This window comes from Sceloporus occidentalis, unplaced genomic scaffold (assembly GCF_023333645.1).
Source record: "Sceloporus occidentalis isolate IW3139 unplaced genomic scaffold, rSceOcc1.0.p SCAF_4, whole genome shotgun sequence".
Lineage (NCBI taxonomy): Eukaryota > Metazoa > Chordata > Lepidosauria > Squamata > Phrynosomatidae > Sceloporus > Sceloporus occidentalis.
In genome coordinates this window covers 192,164,853-192,191,965 of record NW_028316984.1, presented here as the reverse complement: position 1 = coordinate 192,191,965, position 27,113 = coordinate 192,164,853, and the positions used below count along the sequence as shown (strand labels likewise).

General features: G+C 39.5%; 1 protein-coding gene across 1 annotated transcript in view; it reads left to right on the top strand.

Annotated features, from left to right (window-relative positions):
- MTHFD1 (methylenetetrahydrofolate dehydrogenase, cyclohydrolase and formyltetrahydrofolate synthetase 1) overlaps nt 1-25,737 on the top strand; it is a 113,875-nt gene extending 88,138 nt beyond the window's left edge. The window contains exons 24-28 of the mRNA XM_089522726.1: nt 2,847-3,024; nt 5,860-5,967; nt 8,138-8,290; nt 23,595-23,703; nt 25,414-25,737. Coding sequence (XP_089378852.1) covers nt 2,847-3,024; nt 5,860-5,967; nt 8,138-8,290; nt 23,595-23,684 — 529 coding nt within the window. The 3' untranslated portion in view covers nt 23,685-23,703; nt 25,414-25,737. The remainder of the gene's footprint in view (nt 1-2,846; nt 3,025-5,859; nt 5,968-8,137; nt 8,291-23,594; nt 23,704-25,413) is intronic.
- Nucleotides 25,738-27,113: the final 1,376 nt, after the last annotated feature.

Genomic DNA, 27,113 nt, shown 5'->3' with positions numbered 1-27,113 from the left:
CCTGTTCCACATGTTGATACAGATATAATGCTTCCAAATCTCATAACCATGGTTTTGTGCCCTATCTGCAGTGCCTCAATGTACAGTTGGCCCTAAGCTTTCGTGGGGGTTCTGTTTCGGACCCCCCCCCCCTTGCAAAAATGGAGACTCATGCATATTCAAGCCCCATAAGCTTGAATGGGGCACGCCCCTGTGTGCACAACCCATGTATGCGCACTGGGCACGTGTGCCATTGAAAATAGCGGAGTCACCCCTCTCTGGATATTTAAGGTCGTGGATCTCAGATCCGTGAGTTAGGAGGGGTGATTGTATTTCCCATTTCCCTCATCTCCACAGATGTTCTTACCTCTTTTCCTTTGTGATGTTAATTCTCTTACTGAAACTGGTGCCAACCATGATTAGCTTTAACCAGTTTAACACTTTAACTCTGAATGCTTCAAATGCTGAATAAAGATAACCTTAACATGGCTAGCACTGATTCACATCAGATGTCATATTGACCATAGTTCATGCTGAAAACGGGTATAAAGGAGGAAAGAAGAAGGAGGCAGTGACCCCGATGAGATGCTTCCATTGTTTTAACCATAGTTAAAGAGACATAAAATTCAAAGATACAGCCGTGTTAGTCTGTAGAATCAGCCTATGAAAACTCATGCTGCCAACCTCTTTCTTTCAGTTAATCTCAAAGGTACTACAAGATCTCTCTACGTATTAAAGATACATAGTTTAAAAAGAGAAATAAATAATTATTTCTGGTCCATGCCTATATCACATACTGTATTTTCTTATGTACCACTTTGATGCAAGTATAGAGGACTCCTTTCAGATTTTGAGATTACTACTAGTAGCAAAAAAATGTGGATAAGTGAGACAAATTATTTCCTATATAGAAACTGGGTATGTTGAATCTGGAAACACAATAGAGCAATCACTCCCCTCCAGACATGAGCTTATTTGCCAGCATAATTGACTGTTTACCAACCTCTACATTATAACTGGAGAAGCAATTAGATAGTAAATTCTACTGAGAATCTCAACTTAAGTTATTTTGGCTAATTACTTGAATACACATTGATTATATGATTGATTGTAGCATACTAGTCCAAAATGAAATACCATTCCAAAGGAACAGAAACAAAAAGCATATGGGGGAAAAATGTGCTTTAGAATTATTTCACTTCAGATTTGGCCTTTTGCAGCTAATAGAGAATTAAAGGCTAAACCTGCTTGCTGATGCACCTAAAAAGGACTTTTGGAAAGACATATTGCCTCAAATGAACTTTTTGGTGGTTGCTGCTAAATTACGGAATGCCTTTCCCATTTTTTCACTTATTCATGCAGATTGTTATTGTCTACTGGACTTCTAATTTTTTAAAAAATTATTAAGATAGTGTTTTAAAGGGTTTAAATCACTATTTTAAATTAGTGTAGCATTTTATATTTATAATTCATAAATAAGTCACCTTGAATCCCATTTTGGGTGAAAAGAGGGATATAAATCCTGTAAGTAAGTAAGTAAATAAATAAATAAATGTTGTTTTATTAGACATTTTAATATGCAAAACCATGCATCCCAATCTTGGGAGAAAAATGGGATATTAAATAAATAAATATGTCTTGTTTTGCATCTGCCTCTGCTATTTTTGTTTTATCTGATAAAATATATCCTGCCCCCCCAGGTGCTCAGGACAGCTAGCATCAGAAATCATAAAAAGGAATATAACTTTCATATTTATGCAATTACTTGCCTCAAACATGGGATTTTACAGGTGATGCAGATTATGATGACTTCTATTTGTAACCCTCCCATATTTTCCTCTAACTTTAGGGGAATGCAAACAATAAATCTTGTTACCTGGCCAACCAAAAGACATACTTCACATTTCTTGCTAAAGACGAAGGGAGAGAGCCATAATTTATTTCAACAGATTGTTTCCCAATTTGGCAGCAGCTCTTAAAAGATAATCCATTGCAACTGTAAGAGTTCTCAGCCCATGAGAAGTATTAACTAGGAAATAAGTTGTAGAGGAAGAAGTGCTTAATACTGGCCCCATACAGACAGGCCAAAATAAAGCTGCTTTGGGTCACTTTGGAAATATGCTGTTTAAATGCTGCATGAGTTCTAAGAGGCCGGAAGCCGTGCCAAAGCCACGCTCCAGTCCTAAGGACTGGAGCGCAGCTTTGGCACAGATTCCAGATTCTTAGGATGCATGCATCATTTAAACAGCATGCCTCCAAAGTGACCCGAAGCATCTTTATTTTGGCAGTCTGTATGGGGCCACTGTTCCTTTTTCATGGTCACACTGTCCAGGCCATCAAGTGGAAAAGTTACTGGGTGGACTACAAGTCTTGGAATCCCCTAACCAGCAAGGCAGTTGGATTTTGGGAGTTGTAGTCCAAGACCAGAATCCATCCAACTAGAATTGACCTGATGAATCACATGCTTTTACATGCATTTTGATTTAGCATTCAGGAGCCAATTCAGTGTGGTGTCGTGGTTTGAATGCTGGACTTTGACTCTGGAGACCAGGGTTCAATTCTCCGCTCAGCCATGAAACCCACTGAGAGACCTTGAGCAAGTCACATGCTCTCAGCCTCAGGGAAAGACAATGGCAAACCTCCTCTGAATAAGTCTCTCCGAGAAAATCCTATGATAGAGTTGCCATAAGCTGGAAATTACTTTAAGGCACATAACAAGCGCACACACACAGCTGATTCAGTGGGGTCTACTCTAGTATCAATTGGATTCAGGTCTCTGAAAGTGAGTCTTTCAAACTCTATACTTGGTCCAGGAGGACTGGTCATTTGTATTTCTTGCACCAATTTTTCAATGGGTTTCTTCACAGATCTGATACACAAACAGAGCTACAGCTGGTCATTCGGCTGGCTAAAGAAGCTGGTGCTTTTGATGCTGTGAAATGCACCCACTGGGCTGAAGGTGGGAAAGGAGCTGTCGCATTGGCAGAAGCAGTAAAAAGAGCATCGCAGGCTCCAAGCAACTTCAGGTTCTTGTATGATGTGGAGGTAGGGGTTTGCACTAAGACCTCTGTGATTCTTCTCCCTATAGGATTTTCCTTATGCAACAAGACAAAGAAAATACATTTTATTTTTATTTTTGCTTTTTGAGGAAAAGGAAAAGGGACTGCACTTAGATTAATAATATTTCCAGCACTGGAAATACTCTGTACATCCACTCAGCCACCTCTTTATCAAACCACACAGATCTGAATTTTTTGAAATCTTCCAAATACAAGGTTTAACATTTCATAGGATTTTGAATTCAATTGCACCCTTTAAGAAAAAGGAGCATTCCTATTTGTAAGTGTGGATAAGCAAGAGGGACTGTTGATGTGAGTATTTGTATAGCACTTTGCAGAGGCTCAGATGCCCCAAGACATTCACACAGATAAATTCAGTGATCTGTACAACAGGCCTGAAAATTGGATAGATTTCCCACTGTTGTCAATGGTGAAGGGACTGAGAACCTGATGGTTATGTACAGAGTTTCTAGCTAGAATAAAAATTGATCTGGGAATATGAGTTCATAAACAACTGGAGTTTCTGTGGCCTGCATTCATGGCAATTAGCTGTTAAGATGGTGATTTAGGGTATGATTTCTTTGTGGGGGGTTACTAAGGAATGGCCAACAGAAAGCAAAGTATGTGATAGAGAAATGTCTTGGGGAACACAAGGGTTTAGAAACTCTTGGATGCCACACTATATACTAGAGATGACTAAGAGCTGAAACAGACATCCGTAGAGGGGCACTTTAACACAGTGGCTACGGCTATTCTGCACATGTGCGGCTTACGGCATATGAACGCCATGCGGCTGGAGTGCCGCAATGCTGGCCACTATATGGGCGGGCAATGTGATGCCAGCTTGGGGGCATCATCGGGGCATGCGCCATCTAAACCCCACGCCACCCCCAAGCCAGCATGTTGTGTCAGTCTGTTTTGCCCCTTAGTGTGGTTCATGGAATTTATGTGGACCTCCACTGGAGCCCCTTGCAACTTGCTGAGACAAATTGCTGTGAAAATAGTCAGGTGGGCCTCTGATAAGCATGATAGGCCATTGCAAAGCTATTTCAAGCCTCTTCCCAGACTAATCACTTTTTTTTATTTCTAAAATGTTTAATAAAGGCTATTTCAGGCCTAAAAAAGCCCAAGTGGGCAAAATAGTCAATTATTCCCCCTGAAACTTTGTTTTGTCTGGATGTGGTCTGGGAGAATGAAAACAAAACAATGGCAGCAACCCCAATTAAAATCAGCTAATTGTCACACTAACAGGTCTTTGCCTGCCACCAGGAAGATATCAGACAAGACACTGCAAAAGCTATCACAATAAGAGTTTCTTGCATGCAGAGTACAGAGAGGCTTAAATAAGGGTCCTAAATATGGAGCCTAGTGCTAGGACATGCTCATTGGGGAATGATTAGAGCACCCTCCCCACATCCGTTGCCTTCGAGATGAATTTGACTACCATTCCCTTAACTCCAGCTGTTTGGAGATTGTCAAAGTTGTAGTCTAGCATATCTGAAGGATACCAGGCTGGCAAGGACCAGGTTAAGAGCTCAGTGGTAACACTACTTAGCTATAGAAATGTTCCTCCTTTTTCTGGCACTAACTGAGCCAAACACTCATGTTCCCTGTCTCCCTTGGGTGCCATCTAATTCAAGCTTCCTTGCCCTTGAGCCAGCAGATATCCTTGGGAAGATGTACAGTTATTGGTTCCAAACACTCAAAATCTGACTGATATGTTCAAAGCCATGGGAAATAATATGGTTTTTAAAAACTGTACCTTGATCTTTGCCATTGAGTTCTTGCACTTTGCTTCTTTTCTGAAATTCCTTTATGTTAAAAAAACACACACACTAGACACATATAGCCGCACACTTTGCAGATCTGTCCACACAACAATCCTTTGCAAACTTAGTGGAATAGGTGCTCTCTTAGGATACTCATAAATTTGAAATGTGTGTCACTGCCTCTTACTAGGTAACCTTATAGACAATTTAAAACATGGGTAGGATACTGTTAGCCCCTGGGTAGTATGTTTTCTGCAAGCAGTCAGTTCAGCCCTCTGCAAGACTATTCTTTCTATTCCCCAGCAGTCTTTCAGGTGGGGAGGAGGGGGAAAGGTGAGAACCGGGGCCCATACTTCTGTCCCTTGTCCACTTGTAATTTCAGCCCATCAACATCAGCACTACCAAGAGAGCCCTTGACAGATTAGCCCCAAGAGAAAAATACCTCTGCAGAGAATAAGATTGCTCTCTCGTATGAAAATTTTCCATTTCTCTGGTAAAATTTAATTGCAGTAGACAAGTCAGGATATGTCCAACCCTTTGTATTTCCAATAATCTTTTCATGGGTTTGAAAGCTGGATGGTGAAATGTGGTGGCTACAGATACCATGGAGAGCCAAAATGACCAGTAAATGAGTCCTAGAGGAAATCAAACCTAAACTCTCCCAGAAACCAAAAGGAGTCAGCTGAGGCTATTGTACTTTGGACACATCATGAGATGAGATTGTTCACTGGTAAAGCTAAATGCAGTAGGAAAAAAGGAAAACTAGATTACAGGTGGATTGTTTCAATCAAAGAAGCTACAGTCCTGAGTTTTGCAAGACCTGAGGAGGCCTGTTGATGACAGGATATTTTGGAGGTCTTTCATTCATAGGGTTACCATAAAATGGAGCTGACTTGAGCACAGTTAACAATGAGACATTGTGGTAGGAAAAGATGTTGAATAATTATTGATACTTCTAACAGTTACTGTGTCTCGGTTTAGAATACCATTGTAGAGGGACAAGACTGAAAACTATGCCTGACTTTATTTATTTTCCTTTCCCATCTTTCCAGCTGCCAATTCTAGATAAGATCAGAATTATTGCACAGAAGATTTATGGAGCAGATGATGTTGAACTGCTGCCAGAAGCAGAGCAAAAGATTATTCAATACACCAAGCAGGTATGCTGCCAAATATCCTTACAAAGCTGGACTCTTGTGCTTTCATCCAATGGGGTATGGGGACATAATTTCTGATCTTGCATTCCCAGAAAAGCTGAGTTGGGCGCCACTGCAAAGATTATCTAATTCCTTTTTAGAAGGAAAAATGGTTCAGAAAATTTTGTTTCGTTTTTTAAAATGAACAGACATTTATCATTTTGTAATGTCACATGTGCTCTTTGTGTACTTTATCTGTTTTTTATATGTTTGTACATTTGTCTGTATACCTCATATATGCCAAAGCTATGCAAGACCAGAACTATGCTAGTTATTTTCTTTCAATTTACTACATCCATGTAAAATACATTTTGCCATTTTAATGGATAGTTGCTGTGCCATAATCTAAAGTTGTAGCATTTGTAGTTTCAGTCAAAGATCTCAAGTGAAATTTCTGTCCAAGTTGCTGGACACCATTGATTGTATTTTGCTTTGTTTCTTTTGGTCCAGGTTGCTTATTGGTTTCTTTCAAAAAGGATTATTGATTAGGATTTTGTCTGCATAGAACTGCAGTTGGCAGTATTAATGCTCTTCCCCTCACACTTTGGTATAGCCATGTTTGGCTGCTGGAACAGAAAAGGCACTTTAATGGTTGGATCCAGTCCAAGTCAGTTTCCTATTGTCGTAGGCATGTTTTTTGTGCATGCTGGCTGGGGAAGATGAGAGTTGTAATTAAACACCTCTGAAAGACCCTGAGAATGCAGAAGCCTGATATATGAGGCAGATCTTTGGAAATTCTACTGTTTGGGCTATAACTCCCAGAATCCTTCAGGCAGTACAGCCACAGAGGACAGCACTGTGCACATGAGTGGGAACAAAAGGCCATGAAATGGATCAGAATAGCTCTGTGACATTTCAGTACAGGGGCTTAATTCACTTCTCCAACCAGGCATACTCCAGGTGTATTTGGACTACAGTCCCCATTATCCCAAATTAGAGCGGTTTGTTATCACACTGGCTGGGATAAATGGATATTGAGGGTACTTGCTTGGGGAAGGTCAACTTAGTTATTTACAAGATAGGAGCAGAGTGACTCATTCAGGACAACAGAAACTGGTAATAAAGGGGTCTATTTTATTTTTCCTTTATTAACCAAATCAATGGTACACAAACTTTTTATCCTTGGGACTCCCCCCCTTTATATCTATATGTGAATGTCAACCCCCCCAGCATAATATGTGAATAAAAATATTTTATTTAGTGTGCAGATTTTCATTAGTACATTCATGTATATTCATATTTTAACATTTTATAAGGAAGTAACATTGTTCAAATTAGAATAGTTTTATTTAATTCAATATTTTGCTCAAGGCATGTGTAAATTTTGCACATAAAAAGTTTGGGAAAAGGAGGAGGAGGAGGAATCAGGGCCTCCAAGTCCCCACCCCCCACCCCCAGGGTCCTACCCATTTGAGAACCACTGAACTATAGGAAGAATTAAGGAATGTACATATGACTGTCTGAGAGAATATGGCAGGCTGTGGGTGAATCTATTAGTGTTAGAATTTATATGTTCTAAGCAAGGCATTTGTTACTGTTGTTGTGTGCCTCCAAGTCATTTATTATTTACAGAGATCCTAAGGCAACCCTATCATGGGGGTTTCTTGGCAAGCTTCTTCAGAAGAGGTTTGCCATTCCCATCCTCTGTGGCTGAGAGAGTGTGACTTACCCAAAATCACCTAGTGGTTTTTTTTCTGCTCAAGCGGGAAATTGAACCCTGCCACTCAGACCACTATGCCACACTGACAAGGCATGTTGGACATCAAACATCACATTTGGCTGGCACCTTGTTGCCATTAGGGACAACAGGACTTCAATGGTATCACGTACAAGTGGCTGCACCACCATTAGGGACAGCCCCGGTTGTCCCCAGTGGTGGCGCATACTTGTTGCCAAGAGAACTCATTGTCCCGAATGGCAGCACAGCCACATTCATGTGCAACTACCAGGACAACAGGGACTGTCCCTAATGGCAGCACATGCATGTGCCGCTGTTGGGGACAACACAGGCTTGCTGTCTGCAGATGACTGAATCAGCAGGTGGCAGATCCAGGGATACCAAGGGCCAACCATATAATATTTGTCTCTTCTTTTTATATATAAAGTATTTGTTTCTTCTCTCTTCATCTTCCAGGGATTTGGAAACCTGCCTATCTGCATGGCTAAAACCCACTTGTCGCTGTCTCATGACCCAGAATGGAAAGGAGTCCCCACTGGATTTGTCTTGCCTATCAGAGATGTCAGAGCCAGTGTGGGTGCCGGGTTCGTGTATCCATTAGTAGGATCAGTAAGTATGGCATAGGGGAACCCTTGAGTTGATTTTTTTCAGTCTGGTCAGAGGCTGGAAAGTTACCTGTTTATTTAACATCCTGCCTTTCTCCTAGTGCAGGACTCAAAGTGGATGGCAACATGGATTAAAACAGAATGCAGCTAAAACATCAATCACATACAGCAGACCCTTGTTATACGCTGGGGTTTGGTTCCAAGATCCCCTGTGTATAACAAAATCAGTGGATGCTCAAGTTAAATATAATGACATAGCAAAATAGTGTCCCTTATAAAAAATGGAAAATCAAGGTTTGATATTTGAAATTTATACTTTTATTGAACGTTTTCAAACCGTGGTTGCTTGAATCCGTGTATAGGAAATCCGTGTATTAGAAGGGCCGACAGTATAACATTAAAGAACAAATGAAAAAAAACACCAAACTGTTAAAGTTAAATACAGAGCAAGAAAGGGAGGGTGGGAATACCCTATCCCAATTAAAAGTACCCAGTTAGGTGCCCAAATCGTGCCTGTTTAAGAAGGTATTTGCCTGGCATCGGAAGAAAAGATAGGTTGGGGGGTAGTTCAGCCTTCTGCAGAAGGAAATTCCACAGCCTGAGAGCCACTTCCAGGAAGTAATTTATTACAATAATGAAGTAATTTGTTATGTAACTCATTAGAAAGCCCCACACCCACAAGCAATTTGCTCCTTTTAATATTGCAATGTTTTCCCCACATTGCTCATTACTTCTAAAACCTCTAGATGATGAAAAGATTGACATAAAACCTGGACATAAATCTCGGGGGGAGGGGGAATGCTCAAAATACAATAGGCCCTCTGTATCAGCGGGGTTTGGTTCTGGGGTTCCCCATGGATCTTTTTTTAAAAGTGGATAACAAACCCCATATTATTCAATGGTGGCATTGTGGACGTTTGTGCATTCATGTGGCCACCATTAGATAACATTATGGCAATCCACTGGTGGTCCACAGTGAGGGCCCACTGTACCTCTAAAAAGTCCTTTACAAAATGTTACTTATTACATACACATGCCCCTTTTTGTCGTTCTTCCCATCCATTGTACTATTATTAAGATGAGATATCTCATTAATGAAAAGTAAAGAAGCAGTTCATTATAGGAAACCATATTGCTTGAAAATAATTAATTTCAAACTCTGCATCTAGAGTTGCCTGATTGAGACCTTTTTGTCCATCTACAGCAGCAAGCTCTCTCTAGTCTTGGACTCAGAGACCTTTCCTGTCTCCGATGTCCTTTTAGCTCAAGGAGCTAAGAGTTGCCTATGCAACCTTGCCTTCCCATTGAACTATGTCCTGTCAAAATAACAGTGGATGGGTTTAAGTGTTTGGGGGCAATTCCACTTTATTTGCTGCATCTTCCATAGAGGACTTGCAACAAGTCTTAAAAGGCATATAGGTTTGTATTTTGAGAATGAAGAGCTGTTGTTCTTTATAAGATTGATTCAGAGATCCATACACTCAACCCACTCATTCATGTACAGATATGCCCCCACCTATCTGCCTATTGGATGGCTGATGTGTTCAGTTTTTGTCCCATCGTCTCATGAAAAGGCATTATTCTGGTCAGCTTCATAGTTAGGTTTCAAAAGAGGGCAACCAGGATGATCAAAGATCTAAAAATCAAGCAATAAGAGCAGCAACTAAGGGAACTGGATATTTTTAGCTTGGAGAAGAGACGATTGAGAGGTGACATGATTGCCATTTTAAATATCTGAAGGCATGTCATATATAAGATGGAATGAGATTATCTGCTGCTGCTTCCTAGAACAGAGCAAGAAACTGGTACTGAATTACAAGAAAAGTGTTTCAAACTAAACATTGAGAAAAACTTCATTATTGTAAAAGCAGCTTGACCATGGCATAGATTGCCTTAGAGTGTGATGGACTTTCCTTCTTTGAAGAGCTTTAAAGAGAGGTTAGATAACTATTTATCAGAACTGCTTTACCTGTGCCAAATTCTTTCTAAATAGGGTTTTTTTTATCACCAGCTTTTAATAGTTTTGAAAGTAGGTTAAAGATGCTTACAGTCTTGATGGCTACTAGTCCACTCCAGACCAGCGGCAGATCTTTGTAAACTCATACTAAAAATGATGGCAGCTATATCTTTAAAAATGAACTTGATAGAGGTGTAGAAATGTATACATGTGGAGAGCAACACCTTTTCCTCCTCTCTTGTAAGTCTCATATTACATGGGGGTTTCCAGTGAAACAGATGTGTGTGGGGAATCAGTTAAAAAAAAAAGAGGTAGCATAATAAATAAATGGAATTTCCTGCTACAAAATGATCTTTAACCATGTTTAAATATTTTGAAGGGATGTCATTTAGAATACATGGAGCACATTTGTTTTCTTCTGCTCCAGAAACTAGAAGCTGAACCAATAAGTTCAAATTGCAAGAAAAGAGATTTCACTCAAATATTAGCAAGAACCTCCTGACAGTAAGAGCTATTTGACAGTAAAATGGATTAACTCAGAAGGTAGTGAACTTTTCTTTGTTGGAGAGGTTGAATGGCCATCTTTCAGGAGTGCTTTAGGTGTATATTCTTGCATGACAGGGGGTTGGATTAGATGGCCTTTGGGATCCCTTCCATTTTTATGATTCCATTTTTGTGTCTTTATTGTCCCCATGTTCTGCTTGTGGGCTTCGTATAGGCATTTGGACAACCATATCAGCCACTCCAATATTTAATTACATAAAAATTAGTCTTGTGGGAAACTTGAAATGTGCTAGACAAGCTGCCACTTTTCCTGATGCAGCAGGGCTGCTGCTCATCTATTCTTGCATGGCTCTGCATATGTAGTTTCAAGGTGGACTGGAGGCTACATATACAGCATATTTTGGGCCTTACAGTTCCTGACCAACTAGAGGATGTGGATATGTGACCTTGTTTGGCCTGAGACGTCATCCTCTCAGGATCAGAAAGCCAACTCCCTATGAGCAAGACAAGATTACTACTTGCCATAATAGATGTTGTTCTTGTGTGCCTTCCAGTAATTTCTGAATTATGGCAACCCCAAGGCAAACCTATCACAGGATTTTCTTGGTAAGTTTCTTCGAAGGGGTTTGCCATTGTCATCATCTGAGGTTGAGAGAGAGTGACTTGTCCAAGGTCACCCACTGGGTTCATATGGCAGAGCTAGGATTTGAACCCTGGTCTCCAGAGTCATAGGCCAATGCTCAAACCACCACACAAGCTTATCTATTAGGACTTTCAAAATAGTGTGCAATAAAATCACAACATAAAAATAACAAAAGAAAACCAAAGCATTTTTTGAATATGTGCCAAAAACCATTAATAACACCATATCATTAGATGGTTGGGTGGTGAGACTTAAAGCAAGGCCTCTAGTGGTGGATGGTCATTTCTGGGGTAGTGGGTCCACTCACTTTTTACTCTGTCCAAAGGGCTGAACCCTATCCTCAAAATAGGTTCAGCATTTTGACATTCAAAAGTTCAAACTAAAATTTGAAGTGTGTTCACCACTGCCATGGAGCCCCAAGCTTACACAGCCTTCCTAATGTGAAAATTGGCTCTTGGAGAAATACTGACCCTTGAGGTCTTTGGAGACAGACTCAGGATTGTGTCCATACATGTGACTGACCACCCACTTGATAGGCCAAAATATTGAGATGTAGTATTGACAAGGGCTCCATTGTATGAGCCCATGAGCATTTAGCAAAACAAAGTTTGGTCCATTGTGGATCCTGTGGACTTGAAGTGGATTGGTGTAAATCCTGTTTGCACATGGAGAATCTGGGGCCAGCATCCTTTAGTTATGATGTCATAAGATAGACCTATGGTATCATACCTGTTTTCTGTTCACATTTACAGTTGTTATATCATTAACACAATCATAAATGCCCCTAAAATCCACCTTGAAATCCAAACAGCTGCACCAACACATGGAGCTCTGTGGTGTTCATGCGTGGGGCAGTGGAGGATGACACATCCAACCCCATCCTACCAATGAGCAGCCGTATGCTGATAAGTTTCAATAGGACCCTGCAAGACAGCATTGCATAACTTCATCCCTTAATGTGCCTCACAGGATTTTAAGGTGGATTTCAGGGTTCAGACCAGGAGACAGTGAAGCCATAACTTCTTCAAATTTGTCTGATGCAGGATCTTATTCACTGACCTTTCGGTGAGTACAGGAATAGCATGTAGGTGTGTTGGATATGCACAGGAGATCATTTTCTCAAATATTTCATAGAATCATAAAGTTAAAGAGTGGTCTACTCCAGCTCCCTGCTGTAGGAATCCATAGTACAAGCAACCCTGAGAAATTGCTCTCCAGTGTCTGTTTTCCATCAGCAATGGAAAGTCCACCACTTTCTAGAGGCAGCTTGTTCCACTGCATTATATACAATGCATTATATCACACTGAAATAACTAGATCTCCAGCCCACTTTCTAAAATTTTCAGCCTTGCTAGAATGTTTCTGTATCCAGATTGACTCATGATAATTTTATGGCAAATATTGCTGGCTGGAGGTCAAAAAAAGGAGGAAGGAAGAGTTGAGGAAGAAACACGCTTTCTTCCAAGACAGGCTTTTTAGCAACAAAAAAAAATGTTCTTGGGTATAAATAGAAAAGCACATGTTGCAGGAATGTGCAGAAGACTAAAACATTTTGTCTTTGTTTTGGCATCTCCAAATCTGGACTCCTTGGGTTTTAATTGAAATCCCCAAGCATCTTATACAAGTGTGTCAGTAGCACTCACTTGTGTTTTTTAAAGACAGTCTTCTCCAATAAACCATATGACATAAAAAGAGGATAAAGGTTGACAACTGAAGGGGCCAGTTGCTTGGCAAAAGAATGCTGCCTGTGCTGAGAAAGAGGACCTTTAAGTCTAGTGGGAGAAATAGCACAACACAGAGACATGTTTCTGGGCATGCAAGTACACCTCAGTTAATGAAGTAGATGTGTTCCTGGAAATTACTTCCTTAACAGAAAAATTAGTACCAGAGATAGAAATAACATGGTAAGAATAGGGATAGGACACCACAAAAAAAGAAGCAATTTCAGCAAACCTTTCATTTAAAACTAACACTATGCATATGTGAGATGACACAACCAGGTCAAGTAAGCCTTGCATAAGTAAATTAAAAATATTTTGAACTTTCTAGAGGCCACTTGAAAGGTTTATTTCAAATTGCATCCAGGAATGATTTGTTCTTTTAACCGCTTCCAATTATGATTTCCAGTTTGATGGCCAGACTTACAGATCTGTGTTATTTTTAACATGGTGGGCAGGCTTATCTGTTTTCACCCTTTTCTCTTTATTTTGCTGTTCACTGTTAATCCTCAGTAAGGGTTTCTGGAAGCAGCTGCTGTAGGCAGGCAGGTACAGCTACAATACGATTGGTATGCAAAGGGATCTTGTACAGATTTGAGACTAGCTGAATGAAAGAAGTTGGTAGCATGAGCTTTCATAGATGTGAGCCTACATGCATCTGAGGCAGTAGCTGCCCAAATCTGCCCGGAACTACTTCTTTTTTTACTTTATTGGTCCTGGAATGTTTTAAATTTTTCCTGTTTAATTTCTTTTTAGGGTTTGATTAATGATTTTATGTTTTGGGGGAGGGTTTGGGGTTTTTAATTGTACTTAAAAATTGTATGTGATTTTATCTTGATATTCCTGCAATCTGCTTTGATTCTTTCGAGAAAAAGCAGAATATAAATTATTATTATTATTATTATTATTATTAGCTCAAGTCTATGAAAATGAGCTTTCTTAGACGTGAGCCTACATGCATCTGAGGAAGTAGCTCAAGTCTGTGAAAGCTCATGCTACCAAATTCTTTCTTTCAGTTAGTCTCAAAGTTGCTACAAGATAACATGTCTACCACCATGGAAAGTACAGTAGAATCTATTAGAGCAAAATCTCATTTTCCCCCAGCTCAAGCTGTATTGTACTGTTTACTGCAGACACACTGCTGCAGCCCAACACTTAAAGTCTGTGTTTTCCAGCTCTCCTTAACCAAGCTCCCAGTGCCAATGCTGCCAAAAAAAAGAAGCCCTCAGCTGCCTTGGGTCCCACTCTGGAAGAAAGACAACATATAAATGAAATAAATAAGAGAATGAGAAGGAAAGGGGGAAGCTGGGCAGACTTTGTGCAATGGAGCTTCTTTATCATAGACTTTGTTAACTGAGTTGTGCTTGTAATTTAAAATAATGGTTGTAAAGCCATGTAGAATCTATTAGAATCTAACCGAAAGAAAGAAGTTGGCAGAATGAACTTTCATAGACTTGAGCCTTCTTCCTCATATGCATGTTAGGTAGATGCATATGAGGAGGTAGGCTCAAATCTATGGAAGCTCACCCTACCAACTTTCTTTCAGTTAGTCTCAAAGGTTTAACAGGGTCCCTTTGTATACTGATTTTCCAGGCTAACATGGCTATGTCTTTGAATTCTGCGATGGTAATGATAATGGTGATGGAAACACTTTGGAGAATGCCTGTCAGACACTGTCCTAAGGACTACCTTATAGAACTCTGTAGCCCATGTTTTGCATGCAGAAGATCCTAGGTTCACTTCTAGTTTCTTCAGGGCTGTTTGAAACCCTGGAGCCACTGCTAGTCAGCACTGAGCATATGGGGCCAGATGGACCAAGGTTAAGTACATAAGGTAGTGTCTGTCTTCCTACATACAGAATAAGTGTCTTAACAGATGAGGGCTGGCATCTTATCAGTGCAGTACATGCATGTAATCTCTGCTTACACACATGTAAGTCCTTTTTTGGATGAGGAATAGAAGACCTCATCCCAAAGCCTCCCATGCCTGAGAGATGGGTCAAGCCATGAAGTGGAGAGCTGCTGCAGTTTCTTCTCTTTGAGGGGGTGGGAAGGGATGCAGAGGTGTTTCAGACCATGAAGGCCCAGGTGCTCCGAGCTCCTGCGAGGTGCATGGCATTTGAGAGGGCATTTCCATCCCCCACCATCACCAAGGTGCTTCTCTGGTATCTAAATCGCCTATTCTTTCCCTTCCCCAGACTTGGCAGCTGGCAGGTGGTGGGAGGATGTGGTACTTTGTATGCAGTGCTATGCTCTCGCATATAGGCTCTCCCAGCTGAGATATGTTAACTGGCTTTCGTACTACCAGCATGTTTGTGTTATCAGCAGTAGCCTGGTAAATGCCCAGTCTTAATAATGTAATTGTCCCTGCCAGTCCTTTGTGCATTTCATTTCCCTCTGGCATTGCTATCTACAATTCCACTCTGAATTATATATATTGTATATACATGTTGACTCACCACTCAGTTACTGATGCAGTAGATTTACTCTAGTTGGGAGTAATGAATAGGATTTAGGCTAATAAATTATAGTGTTTGTGTGCATGCCTTCAAGTTGCTTGTCGAGTTATGGCACCCCCATGAATTTCCTAGAGTTTTCTTAGGAAAGTAGTATTCAGAGCTGGTTTGCCATTGCCTTCCTCTGAATATATCCCGCAGCACCTAATATTCCTTGGTGGTCCCACATTCAGGTCTAATCCTGACTAACTTCCAGGCTGGGAGCTGGTGACTTCAGGGCATTTAGGCCTTAGAACAAATTACTCATATTAAAATACAAATTACAAAGAAGGGATACTATTAAAAGATAGATTAAAAAGGCAAGACTGATAATAAATGAGAAGTAAAATATGAAAATGTTCAGCACAACCCTTGTACAATATCACACCGTATCAGATAGTTGCTTTTGGCCAGTGTGAACCAAAAAGGCCTTGCTTGCTGATAATAGAGATAATGCACAAGGCTAGGTGGTCAGGAGTGTCCCAGATCAGTTAACTGGCAAGAGTTGTAGATGTAATTTCCACTGACCAAAGTGAGTCATCCTTTTAGAAATAAAAATATTTAAAGGTAAAGGTGGGAATAATGGGATTTTAAATTGGCCCTCTGTATTCACACATTTTTTATCCATGAATCAAGCATCCACTCCTTGAAAATATTTTTTAAAATATATAAATTCCAAAAAGGAAATCTTCCTTTTGCCATTTTATATCAGGGACACCATTTTTTACTGTGCCATTGTATTTAATAGGACTTGAGCATCCATGGATTTTGGTATCCACAGTGTGTCCTGGAACCAAACCCCAGCGGATACCAAGGACCACTGCAGTTCATGCTGTAAGTTACAGTCCAGCTACATCTAGTGAGCTACATGATTCCTACCCCTGACTTACAATATGTTCAGACGTGATTAAATCCAAGTAGTCAAAATACACAAGAGTTGAGTTTATTAGTTCTGTCACACACTCCCATTTCCATCATCTTCTACATGGGGAGGCCAGAAATCTGAAGAAGAGACCCTTCTGTATGCATAACGCTAATTTCTTAGCAGCAATAGCTATCCCTGTGAAGTGATGGGCTGATCCCCACCCTGTGAGATGATGTCTCATCTGCACAACTGAATACCTGTTTAGTCAGCTATACGGCAGCCAAAATGGTGACCAGATGTGCTGTGACATCCCTTTCCGTGTCATCTTTACAGCTGACAGAAAAGAGGGTATTTTTAGGGACCTGGAACATTCTTTATGCATGTGTATTCTTTATGCATTTGGAGCTCTTCTGGCATGGTTTTTGAGCAAAAGGCAACCAAAAGTTCCTGTTTATTTATTTTAAAAATAGCCCTTCTGGGAACTGTTAGAGAACTTTGTGGACCACATAAGAGAATTGTTTGCAGCCTGTAGGTCTCACGTTCCCCTCCCCATTCTGTTTGGTGTAGGCCTGAAGCAAAAATAAATTCAGTCTTGAGACGATATAATTTCTCTTTCAAGCCACAAGCTTGAAGCTCATGAGGCCATTAACAGAATCTTTTTTTGTTGTCATCGTTGTCATTACACATGGCATTATTAAAACCCACTCAGTCAGTCAGAATTGTGCTTGTTAACATCTCTTCAGAATGGCAAAATTATAGAGAGCTCTGTGTGTTGGAGCTGCATTGTTTCCTTCATAGTTTAGAACTACTGGAGGAAACTTTCTATTAGGCACAGCACAAAATGGCAGCCCTCCATCTAACTATTTGCAGCTCCTGAGGGAATTCCAAACACCTCTGGGTGATCAACCTTTTTCACCTTGGGAGGCGTGTCAGATGTGGGCGCAGAAATAGCAAAATGCCTTTGTGGTGATCTCTAGCTAGGTTTAGAGATGCATTGTAACACTGACACTAATTTTTTCTTCCTTGTTGCAACTACTCATCCATGTTGCAAACCCTAAATCAATCTGAGAATCTCTGATGGCTAATGTACTCACATTTCTATTTTCATTACCATTATGGGGTGGGGGATATGGCCCTCGTCTTGAGTAATAAAGAGCATTTCAGTCACTAGGGCTGAGGTCACCCAGTGCAATAACTCATGGTGTCACCCCCTCCATTGATCTCCTCCCATACCACACCATACAGAATCCTTAGTAATGGTTTTTGTATTAATGTTACTCATAAATTATAATTCCCATATATCACTGAATGTAATGGTAATAGTTGTGACATAAACAACTAGCAAAATTAAAATTATACCTTTAAATTACAGTGTCATAAGCACAGCCTAATTGTATTTACATGTACATAGCTTCATGTGGTCAAAGTGAAAATTTGGAGAGATGTGAAGTTTTTAAAGAAAACTGAAAAATAATATTTCTTTACTTTTATATTTTAAAAAATTCTAAAATTATCTCAGTATTGCAATACGTTATTGTTTATTTTGTTATTTTGAATTATTTTGTAAAATAAAATTTTAAAAAAATTAATAGTAATCCAAACCTATATTGTTCTGTGACTAGAAATGAGTATACTTGATCCAGAATCAGTCCAGGACAGTTTCATAATGTATACAGGTTCTATCTGTATAGCTATAAGAATGTGGGGGGAAATAATTAGGAGTGCCTTAAACTTGCAGTGTATTTTACGTTGTCTCTATGCCACTGTTTAGCTGTGTTAATTTTGTTTCTGGTTCAGATAGGGAGAGTTCAGACTTGATTTGCCCTAGGACCCATTTATTTGTCTTTTTAACAATCTGGTTTCTGTAGAACTCTTCTCCCTCACCACATTTAAAATTAGTTGATATTCTTCCTATCAGCTTTCTTCACTGTTCAGATTTCACAACCATGCATAGAAATAGGAAATACAATGGCATGGAGAATCCTAATTTTAATATTCAATTATATCTCTTGACATTTCAGAAACTTGTCTAGTTCCTTCATAGCTGCCCTTCCAAGTCCTAATCTGTTTCTGGTTGCAGTCTCCATTCTGGTTAATGAGTGAGCCAAAATGTAAATCATCGGTTGTCATTATTTTCATTTTCTTAATTTTCAAATGTAAGCCTGTCTTCACAGTTTCTTCCTTTATCTTTTTCAGAAATTGTTCAAGTCTTTGCTATTTTCAGCTAGTAATACGGTGTCAACTGCATATCTTAAATTGTCAGTGTTCCTTCCTCCAATTTTCACACCTCTTTCCTCGGAGTCTAATCCTGCTTCAGTTATGATATGCTCAGCATTTAAGTTAAACAGATAGGATGTTAAAATGTTTTGCCAATTGGAAACCATTCCATTTTCTCGTATTCTGTCCTAATAGTAGCCTCTTGTCCTGAAAACAGGTTACATATTGACAATCAAATGGTGTCACACACCACTTCTTTAAGAGCAATCTATAGCTTTTCATGATCTACACAATCAAAGGCTTTGCTATAATTTATAAAGCACAGCTTGGTTTTCTTTTGAAATTCCTTGGTATATTCCATTATTCAACATATGTTTGCAATAATCTGTGGGCCGTTTTGTTTTCCAGTCTACTAGAGTAGATTCTGTCTCTCTAGCTTCAAGTAGTTCTTTCGATATCCCATCTGTTCCTGGAGATTTATTTCTCCCATGTGCTCTGAGTGTAACTTCTAGTTCACTTTCTAAAATGGAAAGTTCTTCTTCATATGGTTTTTCTCTGAATAAACCTGCCATCCTTTCATCTCTTTTATATAGTTCTACAGTGTATTGTTTCTGTTTTTTGTTTTTAATTTCTGCTTGGTCATATAATGTGTTCACCAGCAGGGCACAGAACATCCTCACTCTTGGTTTAAATTTCCCTTTGATTTCTTGGATCTTGTGGAAGAGGTCTCTCGTTCTTCCTTTTTTGTTGTCACTTTCTGTTTCTCTGCGTTGATTATTATTGTAGTTTTTCTTGTCCCTGCACAGAAGCCACTGAACAATCGCTGTCAGGCTTCTGACTCTATTCCTGTTCCCATTTACTTTTACTTCACATCTGTCCTTAACTGCTTGAAGAGATTCATCTGTCATCCATTGAGGCTTCTCTTTCTCTTTGACTGCAGACTGTGTCTTTTTGCAGTCTTCCCTGACAAAGGCCCAAAACAGACAGAAGAAAGCAGCTTCCAGCCGTTTCAGGGGCATGGCGATTAGATGAAGTATACCCCCAAAATGACCAGAAGCCGCCCCAAGGCCACAAAAGGTGGCCAGAATCCACCAGAAAAAAGAGCTGCTCCTGCCAGCCATCATCTTTTGATTGTGGCCACAGTGGCCTCAGGTTGCTTTTTCATGGCCATCTGCTTCACTCCAATGTCACTGGTTTCAGTTCAGAATTCTTCTGGATCCTGATCAATTAAGCTTAGTAGTACAAATCTATTTCGTTCTATTATCTTTAAATTCTACTGGAATGTTCTTATATTTTGGGACGTACTAGCATATATATGTTTATATACATACTAAAAGTAAATCTCACTAAATATGTGAGAAGGATTTCTGCTTTAATTAACCCAAACAAGTGCATTGTGCTTCAAGGTTACCTTGTAGGTAGAGATTAGGAAACTCTTCCCTGAGTATTTTGCTGGAATGGCACTAGAGTGATATAAATCCAGGAGACCAAATAGAAACTATCTTAGAGTGAAAATGTATTGCATTTTTATTATTATTTCTGTTCATTTTGTTGAGTGAACTATTAAGCCAGTTGTTACTGTTAACAGCCTGGCTAATTTGAAAAGCTTGTTACAGTCAACCCTTTCTGACATATATATATAGCCCTTTTCTTTATGGAGATTGCATCTTACATCTCAGGCACTGATTATTATAACCTTTATTAACCTGTCATGTAGGCTGCCTGCAGACGTACCGCTTGATACTGAAGTTTGAAATCCTAGCCACAAAAGCAGACATTACGGCCTTCTAAGCAGAATTCTAGGGACAATTAGGGAAGGAGATGAAGTTCACATTCACCAAAGCGTTTTACACATTAATCTAGTGCATGATCTGTACGACTATTGTTAATGAAAGGATGAATGTATATTTTTGTTTTGTTTTTTGTCACTGCAAGCAAACCACAAATTCTGCAGATTATTTATTTTTCCGTTTTTACGTCAACTACCCTTGAAAAATGTGCACAGATGTGCACAGAGTTATTAAGTGAAATGTGCAGAAAATGCTTCCTCTGAGAAAAATGCTTACATTTGGGGAAAGAAGTGCACCAAAAATGCACATATTTCCATGAAAGAAGGAGAGAGGAGAAAGGTCTTGCAAGCTGATATAGAGCTTGGTTTGGTATAAGATGAGTATGTGCATATGATTCTGAGAAACTCATCAAAAACAAGATGGGCAAATTTTCACACCCTGAGACTAAGCACTTCTTTCTGATAGCCAGAGCAAGTAGCTTGAAAGCTCATGCCTTGATAAATTTATTCATCCTGCCAAAGCTCTTAATCTCTCTATACGTTGTACTCAATGATTTTTCCATCCACCCCCTCCATTCATAGTTAAAGGCAATTGCCAAGAGCCAAACTATATTGTTTAGACTTCATTCCCATTATGTTTTGGAGCAGATGGGAGCCATTTTCAAGAGCAATAGGTTTGTTTTATAGGTTTTGTTTTAACGTTATTTTTAACATCTGAAATGTGTTCTTTAATTAGATAGTTATCAGAGATATCTTACAGGAAAAATCACCATCCTTTTCATGGGGCAATTTAATATATATATATATATATATATATATATTGTAATGGTTCCTAGAGTCGGGTGCACCTGCAGAAAGCATATAACTGATTAAAGGCTGTGATCCCTTTTGTGCAAAGCAATTCTATTAAGCTGTTTAGAAATGTAATGTCACTTCAGCCGTATCCTAGCAAAACTCTTCCATCTGAATTGCATCTTTGTCTTGCCTTAAGGACTCTGCAGCTGGTATAGTTCAGCAGCAAGGGGTTAACATCTTAGGAACAGGGAGCTGTATCTCAGTTAAACATAAGAGCTTTGCTTAAAGGAGCTGAATGGGTAGATTTGGTCTATTCCTATTCTGTGAAAATGTGGATATCCACACCTGCGTTTAAAGGTTTTGAAAGTGGATTAAAGACTCACTGCCTTGAGTGACTATTAGTTGCGGTTTCTATAAATTACCTCCAGACCAGAGGCAGTATGCTTCTGTATACCAGTTGTTGGAGAAAATAAGTGGGACACATTACTGTCTTAATGTTGCACTTGTGGGTTTCCCATAGGTGTCTGGTTGATCAGTGTGGGAATAAGATATAATACTGGCTTAGATAGGCCTTTGGACTGAATCAGCTTTGTCTCTCTTTGTCTCTCTCACTTTCAGCATTCAGGTTAACATAGAATCCTTTATTCCAAGTTCACTGGCATTTTAGTTCTTCTAGATGGGAAACTGAGACTCTTGTATCAAAGAGGTTTCCTCTGTTAATGTTATCAATGGCCCCCAGATAACCATGATCTGTGTACATCATTTGGATTATGTTTGTTGTATTCTTTATTCTTTATTTCTGCTTTTTCTATAATTATTTTATTGTTATTATGTTTGTTATGCTACAATTGGTGGGGACGCTATATTTTTTGTATTTGATACCTTTCTTTTGTAATCTACTTTGATTCCACAAGGAAAAAGCGGAATATAAATAAGACATTTATTATTATTATTATTATTATTATTATTATTATTATTATATCATTTTTGAGTACAGCTGGAAGGCTAAAGAAACTGCCCAGTCTGCTCCTGTATCTATGGAAGCTACACCATCTTATTCCTTGCATACCTTTTACCTGGTGGAGTATTTGCTGGATAAGAGTCCAGCTTTCCTATGGGGCTCCAGGCACACCTCTCCTTGTGAACTCCCAGAATGAATTTATGAATTGATGTGTTGGAATTCTACCTGTCAGGAGTCTAAGAAGCTCCCAGAAGCTTTTCAGTCCATCAGAGAATAAATGGGGTTGAATTGTCCTTGTTGATCTGTCGTGGCTGTAAATAAACCATGCCCTCCAAGCAACAAATGGACCTAAAACTGTTGCAACAGGGGCACTACCAAGTGTGCATGTTTCTGTATATCCATATCTGTCTTCCAAACAGGTAATAAATATGGCTATGATAGCATGCACAAATAATTTACAATTGCAGTGTTCAAGTTAACAAATACCTCACATTCAGTCTTCAAGCAGGTTTACATTGATAGATATCCATTATTCCCCGTCTTTTTTTATATAATTTATCTGTCTTGTCGATATAGATAATTCATTTCACTTCTGGTTGATTATGGCAAAATATGGCAAAAGGTTCTGTTGAATCAGTGGATATATTCTTGTTGGGACTAACAGCACAGTTTAGGCTATCATGTCTATTCCACCCTTCTGCTTTATCCCAGTAAGTCCTTCCCGGGGCCTCTCTGATTCCCTGTTGATTTTTTGGTGCCATAATGTCTATTAATGTGTTAAATGCATTTGTTCTGTGTTTCATAACAAGTTCTGTTTCTTTGAAAGTTTCAGGATGCTTGGATATGCTCTGTCAGTTTTTCTATTACAATGAGCACAAGGGTTTCCCTCTGCCTTCTAACAGAGAGGATAGAATTCAGAGACATAGTCATGTTAGCCTGGAAGATCAGCATGCAAAGATGCATGGAGTGATGCACCAGTTCACTCTGTGCATCTAAGGAAGTAGACTAAGTCTACAAAATGACCCTCAACAAGTCATTCAGCAAGTTTCATGGCTCAGTGGGGAGCTGAATCTGATTCTCCTAAATTCCATTCCAACACACTTTTCTCCAACATACCAGTGTTATTTTTTTATTGGATTTGTACACTACTGCAGTTTCCATCCTTATAGTGACCCAAAGGAATACGAATAGTAGTTTGAAAATGTTGTTCCCATTGTAGACTGAGAGAAGCTTATTAGAAAAAGTCATTTCAATGTCCTTTTCTGTGTTTTTCCCCCCAGGTTTGGTGAAGAATGTATTAACATTTTTCTCTCCTCTTTCTGGGCGCCAGATTTCTCCATTTTAATAACGCTTCTTTCCTTCTAGATGAGCACAATGCCAGGTCTTCCCACTAGGCCTTGCTTCTATGATGTTGACCTTGATCCAGCAACTGGCGAAGTGAAGGGGCTGTTCTAAAATGAACTGGCAATGAAAAGTGAGTGATTCATCATTTTGCCGTTCACTAGTTTTTGTCCCATATGCACCTCCTAACATCTATAAATTAGAGAACATTTTCCTCATTCTATTTTTCTTCACTGGACTAATTCACAAATCCCTACAACTTTGTCTGCAAGTCCTTTTCTAGAAATGTGTGTTACTTCAGGAAAAAGTATATGAAAGCACCACACAAGAATGTATGTAAGCAGGAATTGAGTGGTTGTTCAGTTTCTTCTCAGTGGAGATTATCAGATGGAGGATAAGGACGGGAACAAAGTGGATTGCTCCCATCCTTATCCCATCCCATCACACACCGCATGCTTATCCCGTTCTTCTCCCATTAATACTAAATGACAGGGCCATTACACTTCACAGACAGGAGAAGAATGGGATAAGCGTGCGGTGTGTGATAATCTTTCCCTTGATCATGCGAATGGGATGAGATAAGGATGGGAGCAATCTGCTTTGCTGCTGTCCTTATCCTCCATCTGATCATCTCTGTCCTCACCTCTAGAAAGTTTGTGAATTGCCCCCTTCTCTACTATTGCTATCATTAAATATCTGAAGGGTTTGCTAAATTTTTAATCCTTCCTTTTCTCTAAAGGTGCTCAAGATGCCATAATCAGATCTTCTCACGTATATCCTTACAATAACCCTCTGAGGTAGATTCGACTGACAGATAACACCTGGTCCAACACCATTTGTTGGGCCTCATAGCCAGTTTGGGATATGAACCCATGGCTCCTGCATCCTAGTTCAATATTATAACCAGAACATCACATGAGACTTGCAACAAAATTGCACTGTATGGAAGGGTCTTTTTCATGGTTATCTGGAACCATGACCTCTTCCAAGACAACTTCATTTCATTTCTGCTCTTATCTGTCATCTTCCCAGTCCCAATAGTCAGCACTGGCTCAGTGCTAGGGAATTCTTGGAACTGTAGTTTTGCATTTAGCCTTCTTTGCCACAGAGCTCTGGTGCCACAATAAACTACAGTTCCCAGGACTCCCAAGCACTGAGCCAGGGCGATTAGATCAGTCTCAGACTGGATTATTTCTACAGTATGTTTTGTATCTCAGTCCTCTATTGGGACTAATCTAACTGTTGGTGTCAAGGGCTTAGATCACCTACACATGGCCTGCTCTAAAATAAGGTCACTAAGATCAACAACAGTCCTGCAAGACAGAACTGCCATCACCACCATCTGTTTTGTCCATTCCACCCAAGCCCACAGGCAATTGAGCTCTTATAGGATGTCCTTGAGTCTTACTGACAACAGGAGACAAAACCCTGCAACTTCTGTTCCCTGACATACAAGCCAAAAGAATATTTAGTGTTCCTTATCTGCGTGCTGGAGTTAGAAATAAGCTCTTCCTAATAATGCACACAAACCAAATGTTATGGGGGTCTGTTTATTTGCAATAGAGAATAACAAGGAAAGCTATACAAACAAAACAATTAGAAAGTAAAAGAACATTTCAAGTATATATACATCAGGCAGAAATAACAAACTAAGTCTCTTACTTCTCATACATGCTGTATATGTAAGCATGGACTAATCAAGCAAGACTCAAGAACATGGTTTTCACACAAACAAGTTTGACTTACATAGTACAAGCAATTGGCACGTCCCCATTTACTTTCTTCAAACCATTGTGATCTGGAGTCTTGAGGACTAGTAACATAATTTCTGTTCTCTTTGTAGATATCCGAGTGACGTCAGAGTGATGAAGCCTACACAAGACAGTTCACTGAACACTATGAGCCTTGGAAACGTTTTAACCTCCTGCATTTTTAAAAAAATCTGTAATACTGTATTTGTAATAGGTGGTCTATTTTTTTAGTGCCTGCAGATGAAAATCTGCAAAATGTTTTAAAACAGTGAAGCTTTTAAAGCTACTGATCTTAACAACCATCAATTTAAAAAATGACAGTTTTAACTGTGGTGGCAAGCTGATAAAATAAATGTAAACTGATTAATCATGTGAATTTTAATAGCTCTGTTACATTTGCACAAGGTTAAATACAACATTTCTAAGTAAAATACATGTGTTCGTTGTTTTTATATTATATGGATATGTTGCAGCACTTGTTGCCTAGGAAGCAGTTTGGAAAAGGTTGGATTTTAGATTTCACTTTCCAGAATCCCCCAAGCAGCATAGTCTGTGGTCATGATGTCTCAGGGTTTGTCGAAGCTGTAATCTAGGAAATGACTTTTTCAAGCTCCACTTCGAAGAAGCATTTGCCCTTGTCCGGTGTTATGAAGGTGACAAAAGGCAGACTTCTTATAAGGTGATGCTTGCCAACTTCACTTTTTAGAGGCACTTTTATTAATTATATTTTTAATTGCCCTGTTAAATTGGAAGTTAACGGGACAATAGTTAAAGGGGCCTTAATCATTTAATCTGCTTGCAATTCAAAACATTGCAGCTGTACTTTTAACATGGCAGCTGTCCTTCCTCCTGTTAAGCAAAAATGGTTTTGTTATGTCTTTAGCTGGATATAGTCCATTGACAGAAAAGGGGTGGGAAACCAATGTCCTTCCAGATGTTTTCGACTACAGCTGTCACAGTCCCTTGCCATCTGCCATGGTAGCTTGGGTTTTTGGAAGTCTCAATTTGTTGTTGTTGTTGTTCTTACCTGCCTCTCCTCATGGATCAAAGCTGAGAACAACAACAAATCAAATTAATAGCATCAAAACAAGTTTAAAAACACAACTAAGACATACATATTTTAAAACAATCCACATTTAAAATTCATCATCTAAATTCACAGTTTAAAAATCATTTGGATAAGCCTGCTGGAAGAGACTGGTCTTTAATGCTTTTTAAAATTCATTCATCATATTCAACTGTCGAAGCTCTTCTGGCAGGTCATTCCACAGCATTGGGGCGGCTGAAGAAAATGTCCTCTGACTGACAGTTGCCAACCTAGTCCTGGCTGACTGGAGTAAATGTCTGCCAGAGGACTTGAGTGTACAGGGTGCATTATATGGTAGGTGACAATCCTGTAGGTAACCTAGACCCAAACTGTATAGGGCTTTAAAAGGATTTGGCAGGTCAGAGGTTCTCTACTCTGGGAATGTGGTGGGTGACTCTGCCTATATCTCAAGCTGTACTCTCTGTTCTAACGTACAGGACAAGAGGCTGCATCTGTTCACTGTAAATTTAGTCCTGGCATTTTCTGTTTAAAAAAAATCTTGTGAAAAGCACTTCAGAGAGATTTTACTAGTTCAGTATTCTCCAAAGTGATGTTCTCTGTATGACATTATATGGCAACTCCTATAATCCACATCCACCATGGGCATGTTGGCTGGGGGTAGTGTGATTTGTCATGCATCATATAAGGTAAGCGCCAGATTTCGGGAGGCTGTCATAGGTTAATACTGGGATAGATCCACCAGTG